The sequence below is a fragment of the Dendropsophus ebraccatus genome, chromosome 7 (genome assembly GCF_027789765.1).
Source record: "Dendropsophus ebraccatus isolate aDenEbr1 chromosome 7, aDenEbr1.pat, whole genome shotgun sequence".
In the NCBI taxonomy this organism is placed as follows: Eukaryota; Metazoa; Chordata; class Amphibia; order Anura; family Hylidae; genus Dendropsophus; species Dendropsophus ebraccatus.
The window spans coordinates 20,102,101-20,109,259 of NC_091460.1; the positions used below are offsets into that span (position 1 = coordinate 20,102,101).

Here is a 7,159-nt window from a genome sequence, read left to right on the forward strand (position 1 = left end):
CGACTAATTAATATCGGCAGCGACTTTTCCCATTCTCTGGCGCTGTTTTCTTCCTCGAGGTCCCGGGGGATCTGGGTCTCTCTCCTTAGTGTAATGTATCATTATAACAATTATTTATAATGACAGGACCCCCAGGGAGCAGCAATAATAACAGTGAACTTCAGGGGGACATATGGCGGCTCCTGGCTCTCCTATAAATATTATGTTTCCTCTGCTAGTGGGATGGCAATGGAGTATATATATATATATATATATATATATATATATATATATATATATATATATATATACACATTCTATACAACACTGGAGGATATATATATATACACACACACACACATTCTCTATGACACTGGAGGATATATATATATATATATATATATATATATACATTCTATATGACACTGGAGGATATATATATATATACACACACACACACATTCTCTATGACACTGGAGGATATATATATATATATATATATATATATATATATATATATATATATACATTCTCTATGACACTGGATGATATATATATATATATATATATATACATTCTCTAGGTAGGGTTATCTTTCCATGTATATGATACATCTATATAGAAACGTTGTATATTATATATTCCTATATACTGCAGCGTTATCATATAGACATGGCATATACACCCAGCACAGTGTACTACAATCCCCGGCTCTCCACATGCTGGGAGTTGTAGTTCTGTAACAGTTGGAGATGCCACAGGTGAGAGGTCACGGCTCGGCTATGACTGAGAGTGACAGGTAACCGTCATCCTGACCGTTAAAAGTTTAAAACCAATGAATAATAAATAAACTGAAAATAAATAAATAACGTTAGAACTGGAACTGCACATTGGTAGTGTCACCTGTCCTACATATCATCCATCTATCTATCTATCTATCTATCTATCTATCTATCTATCTCCTATCTATCTCCTATCTATCTATCTATCTATCTATCTATCTATCTATCTATCTATCTATCTATCTCCTATCTATCTATCTATCTATCTATCTATCTATCTCCTATCTATCTATCTATCTATCTATCTATCTATCTATCTATCTATCTATCTATCTATCTATCATGTATCTATCTATCTCCTATCTATCTATCTATCTATCTATCTATCTATCTCCTATCTATCTATCTATCTATCTATCTATCTATCTATCATGTATCTATCTCCTATCTATCTATCTATCTATCTATCTATCTATCTATCTATCTATCTATCTATCTCCTATCTATCTATCTATCTATCTATCTATCTATCTCCTATATATCTATCTATCTCCTATCTATCTATCTCCTATCTATCTATCTATCTATCTATCATCTATCTATCTATCTCCTATCTATCTATCTATCTATCTATCTATCTATCTATCTATCTATCTATCTATCTCCTATCTATTTTCTATCTATCTATCTATCTATCTATCTATCTATCTATCTATGTATCTATCTATCTATCTATCTATCTATCTATCTATCTATCTATCTCCTATCTATCTATCTATCTATCTATCTATCTATCTATCTATCTATCTATCTATCTCCTATCTATCTATCTATCTATCTATCTATCTATCTATCTATCTATCTCCTATCTATCATGTATCTATTATGTATCTATGGATTTCTATCTGGCTCCCTTGCAGGTGTTGTGGTGTGTTGCCCTGGCTGGGGGTCCCCATTGGCTGGGAGGTCAGGGGGTGGTGGTTGTTCTGTGCACATACATAACATCATTGCCATTTCCTCTCTCCTCCCCTCAGGCAGTGGAGTTTTGTTTGTAGAGGGCTGGAGGTGTGAACCCTGTCCCACTCCCCTCAGCCCCTCTCCCACTCCCCTCAGCCCCTCTCCTGCTCCCTGGGCTATTTGCATACTAATAGTCTCTTTGCATTTCACAGTCAGGGGCTGTGGATATAAGGAGCCCCCTCAGCCCCCTGGACACTAGTCGTCCATTGCACACAGCACAGCTCACCTGCCTGGGGCCCTTGGATATTACTCTCCACCTGAGGATACTTTCTCCCAGCAGACATGCTCCACAATCCAGTCTTCCCAGGCTTTGCCCATCACTTTGCTCAGCCTCCCACCATGCCAATGGCCACCGAGGTGCAGAGGAGCCCCAAGATCTCCTTCAACATCGACTCCATCCTGGCCAAGTCGGATAAACCTGCAGCCAAAGTCTTTCTGGAGCGACCCAGCTGGCAGAGCCCCTCTCCCCCCTCAGTGCACTATGGCTACTCCTATGGGGCTATGCCCTACCCTCCAGTGTGGCTCTACAAGCCTGCAGCTGGCTACTCCACCTATGGCCAGCCCCAGCACCACATGAGGATGCCCAGAGGAGACTGTATCTGCTCAGACCCCCTGTGCAAGGAGAAAGGTAAGATTGCTGAAACTTCTACAATGCTGAGACCTGTAGTTCCCTTCTAGAGTTGCAATTGTATCTACTTGTAGCTGAGTCCTTTGATTTCCTATGCTAACAGCGCCACCTTGTGTTTGTTGTAGGACTTGCATACCCACATTGTCCTGGCAGCCCAGTGGATTCTCTGTCCTGGAGGACTGGATCTTGTAAGATGAAGAGGATCAGGACTGTCTTTACTCCAGAGCAGCTGGAGAGACTAGAGAAGGAGTTCCTCAAGCAGCAATACATGGTGGGGACTGAGAGAGTGGACCTGGCGGCTACCCTCAACCTCACAGAGACTCAGGTAAGAGATGGTCTAGTATCATTTTAAGGGGGGTCTCATAGTAAAAAGTACACATGGGGGTTGCAGTGATCATGTATATAACTTGGTAGTCAACAGTTTTTGCAAAACTATGACTCCCATCATGCTGTGGTTTGAAGCACAGGCATGCTGGGAGTTGGGAAAACTACAGTCCATTTCTCTATGGCATGGCTATAGAGAGGGGTAGGGAACCTTGGCTCTCCAGCTGTTGCAAAACTACAACTCCCATCATGCCTGGACAGCCGAAGGCTGTCCAGGCATGATGGGAGTTGTAGTTTTGCAACAGCTGGAGAGTCAAGGTTCCCTACCCTTGCTATAACATATTGGAGTTCTAGGTTCCCATTGTGGTCACCAAATCTTAACCCTTTCTCCGTCCCCCCCCCCCCCCCCCCTTAGGTGAAGGTCTGGTTCCAGAACCGTCGCATCAAGTGGAGGAAACAGAGTCTGGAGCAGAAGAAGGCCAAGCTGTCCCAGTATGGTGTCCTCCCCGCAGACCAGGCCTCCGAGCATACAGATGAGCGGGAGATGGAGGAGGAGGATGAGGATGATGTGGATGTGGAGCTCTAGGCCGCACACGCGTCAGCTTCTTGTCCTATCTGTTGACCACTAGAACATTGACTGTTCAGTATAACTGGATGACGGGGGTCGAGGATAAGGACTCTGCAGACTACTACAGGAGGATAACCTTCTCCTTTGCCAAAAAAAAAAAAAAAAGCACTAAAGACTATGAGATGGATACCCAACGAGCCAACCCATTGGTGAAGAACAACCAGAAGTTTTTGGCCCTTGGCGACGACCTGAGACCTGGTGTCCTCTCTGACGTGACCCGTGACTTGGCCCAACGCCTGGATGTCCTATTACTATAGACCGGAGAGTGGACCATAGGGGCACTTCTGGACTTTTTTGTTGGTCTGAAGGACTATAAATGCTTTTCTATTGTCTTCCGTACATGCTGAACGTTGGCTTCATACAGTCCTGATCTGGAGGGGGCGGCTTTGATCTAAGACGGACGTAAGGGGGTGGACGTAGACCCTCTCGGCCGGGGGACATAGGACACAGTGTATATGATATGTAGCTTATCTTACTGTGCTCCTTACTAGTAACTGTGTTACTGTTCTTTTTTATATGCTTTAGATGACTTATTGCAGTGCATCATGGGACTCTCCCCTGGTTAACTTGCAACAGACTTAAAGGGGAAATTCAGGATGAGAAATGTGCCTGCTTTTTTAAAAAAAAATTTATTTTTCAGAAAGAGCGCCACCCTGTTTACAGGTTGCATATGGTATTGCAGGTCACCACCCTTTTTTAGTGAATGGTACTGACTATGGACAGGTGTGGCGCTCTTGCTGAAAGAAAGCAGCCATGTTCTTAATTTTTAGACAATGCTCGTATATTTTTTTAGCTTCCTTGCTCTTGCAGAGTCCATGGGGGTCATTTGTGAAGGGCCGCTGTAAGTTATACGAAGGATTGTACATACGCCATTATTTATGACATGTTTCATACTGTAATTTATTTATATGCTCTTTTTTATATAAAGATTTTTTTAAACTCTATTTTACTCAGTGTTTTGGTGTTTTTTACTTTTACGCTACCTATGGGTAAGTTTATATAGGGTTTCATCCACCATTTTGGGGAAGGTCTCTCCATACTGGGTTATTGGCCTCATTTTACTAAAAAAATATTTGTTAGTAAAGTCCTATGGGTGACTTTACACTGTTCTCAACAAAAAGTGGGTGGGGCTTAAAAGGGTTGTTCTCATATATATATATATATATATATATATATATATATATATATATAATTTTTTTTTTTTTTTCTTCTTCTTCTTTCAAATCCAACTGAAATTTACTTCTATTAAACAATCTCAAGTCTTCCAGTACTTATTAACTGCTGTATGTCCTGCAGGAAGTGCTTAGCAAACCTCCATAGAAAACCTCTTCTGCTCTCCAGACTGGAAAGAATATAACACCGCAGGACATATAGCAGCTGATAAGTACTGGAAGACTTGAGATTGTATAAGGGTCCATTTACACAGAAAGATTATCTGCCAAAGATTTGAAGCCAAAGCCAGGAATGGATTTGAAACGAGGATAAATCTCAGGCTTTCCTTCATGACGATCTCTGTTTATAGTCCGTTTCTGGCTTTGGCTTCAAATCTTTGTCAGATTTCTTTCTGTGTAATAGAGGTAAATTACAAAGTTCTGGCACCAGTTGGTTTAAAAGATTTTATTTGTGGGTGGGAGGGAGATGTACAGTAAGGGTTCTATTACACAGAGTGATAATCTGCAGAATCAGGCTGATTCAGCAGATTATCGCTCTATGCAGTAAAGACAAAGATCACCTTATGAAACTGCTGATGGTTGTCATTTATTCCAGCCTAAAAACTATCAGCCACCGGGCGTGCATCACTAAATACAATCACTATGCGGGACCAATGGCTGCTGTGTGTAAAAAAAATAATAATAATAAAAAAAAAAAAAAAAGACCTTGTATATACCTCTCCACACTCCCTGATGTCCCTTTAGCTTCAGCCCGCTCCCGGTGATCGGCTGAGCGGCCTGTCACGTCAGACACTGCGGGGCGAAGCTGTCAGGACGTGTCTGGGAGGCGGAGAGGTACTTGCTGCACTATTATCCAGCTCTGTAATAGGCTCAGTAAGCGAGTGCCCATCTGGCAGATCAGCGCTCGCTTACACTAGTCATCAGGCCGTGTAATACGCCCCTGAGTAAATGTAATCCTGCCTGGGATAACCCTGTAGCTATCCTAAGGGCCCTATTCCACCAGACGATTATCGTTTGCATAATCGTTAACAATTAACTATCTCAAACGACCGCTATTGCGAAAGACCTGAAAACGTTCACTCATTTCCATGGAATGATAATCATTACTTATGATCGTAATTGCGATCGTTTTTCTTCCCTATTTATTCGCTATTGCGTTCGTATCTATTGCAAACGACCGAACAATGTCTTATTCAATGCGAACGATTTGCGAACGAGCAACGATAAAAATTGATCCAGGTCTTATAAAGCGATCAACGATTTCTCGTTCGCTCGTTCGCTCGTTAACTGCATTTCAACCGAACGATTATCGTTTAGATTTGAACGATTTAACGATAATCTGAACGATAATTGTCCAGTGGAATAGGGCCCTTATGCCCCTATTCCACGAGTCGTTTGTAGGAGCAAACGAGCGCTATTAGCGCTCGTTTGCTCCTTGTTCCCCGCTCGCTGCCGCCGCTATTCAACGCGGCGTCAGCGAGCGGGTGAGTACGGGAGGGGCGGCGGGGAGCTGCTGGGGGGGCTGCCCGGGGGATCGCTGATCGTCCGGGCAGCCCATAGGATACAGCAGCATCTGCTGCCGACGGTCCTATTCAACGGAGCGACGGCAGCAGATCGCTGCTATATCAGTGGCTTGTTTTTCAACATGTTGAAAAACAAGCGACTGCAACGATCAGCTGACATGAACGATGTCGGCTGATCGTTGCACTCTATTCCACGGGACGAATATCGTTCGTAGCGGCCGTTATCGGCCGAATACGAACGATATTGCTCCTCTAAACGACCCGTGGAATAGGGCCTTTAGATGATGATACAGGAAACACTATAAGGCTATGTTCACACACAGGATTTTTGCTCAATATTTTGCAACTAAAACCAGGAGTGGATAGAAAACCTAGAAAGGATCTGTTCACACACTGTTGAAATTGAGCGGATTGGCTGCCATTTAATGGCAAATCACAGACATTGGGGGAGATTTAATAAACTGTAGTAGGGTAGAATTAGCTCAGTTACCCCTAGCAACCAATCAGATTCCACCTTTCATTTTCCAAAGAGTCTGTAAGGAATGAAAGGTGGAATCTGATTGGTTGTTAGGGGCGACTGAGCCAGTTAAACTTTACACCATGTTTCATAAATCTCCCCCATTGTTTTAAAATAACGGGAATTATTTGGCATGAAATGACGGCAATCCACTCAATTTCAGCAGTGTGTGAACATAGCCTTCTGGGTTTTCAATACACTGGTTTTGGTTGCAAAATACTGACCAAAATACTGAGTGTGAACACAGCCTAAGGGCCTAATTACGCGGGACGATTATCTCGTGGAAAGTTGTTATATTGTTCGAATTTAAACTATAAGGGTGGGTTCAGACTGAGGAATTCTCGCGGAAAATGTCAGCTGTCCGCCCGCACATCTGGGCGCCTTTCCGCCGGCTCCATAAACACCATTCTATGGACCGGCGTATTCCGCTATCAACCGAAAGACGAGACATGTCACTTCTTTCAGCGGATTGCGGAATACGCCGGCCCATAGAATGGTGTCTATGGAGCCGGTGGAAAAGCGCATGCCCGTGCGGGCGGACAGCTGACGGAATTCCGCGGACATTGTCCGCGAGAATTCCTCAGTCTGA

The 7,159-nt window shown here is 43.0% G+C and overlaps 1 protein-coding gene across 3 annotated transcripts in view; it reads left to right on the top strand.

The window, feature by feature from the left end:
• The window catches only part of LOC138796682 (homeobox protein notochord-like), a 5,368-nt gene extending 1,158 nt beyond the window's left edge, over positions 1-4,210 (top strand). For 2 of the 3 annotated variants that reach the window (XM_069976315.1, XM_069976314.1), the window contains exons 2-4: positions 1,931-2,406; positions 2,532-2,731; positions 3,146-4,210. In XM_069976315.1, the coding sequence (XP_069832416.1) occupies positions 2,061-2,406; positions 2,532-2,731; positions 3,146-3,316 (717 nt within the window). In that variant the 5' untranslated portion in view covers positions 1,931-2,060 and the 3' untranslated portion in view covers positions 3,317-4,210. Of the gene's footprint in view, positions 1-813; positions 873-1,930; positions 2,407-2,531; positions 2,732-3,145 lie in introns of those variants that run through there. The other variant, XM_069976316.1, reaches the window with a different exon arrangement.
• The last annotated feature ends 2,949 nt before the right edge of the window (positions 4,211-7,159 follow it).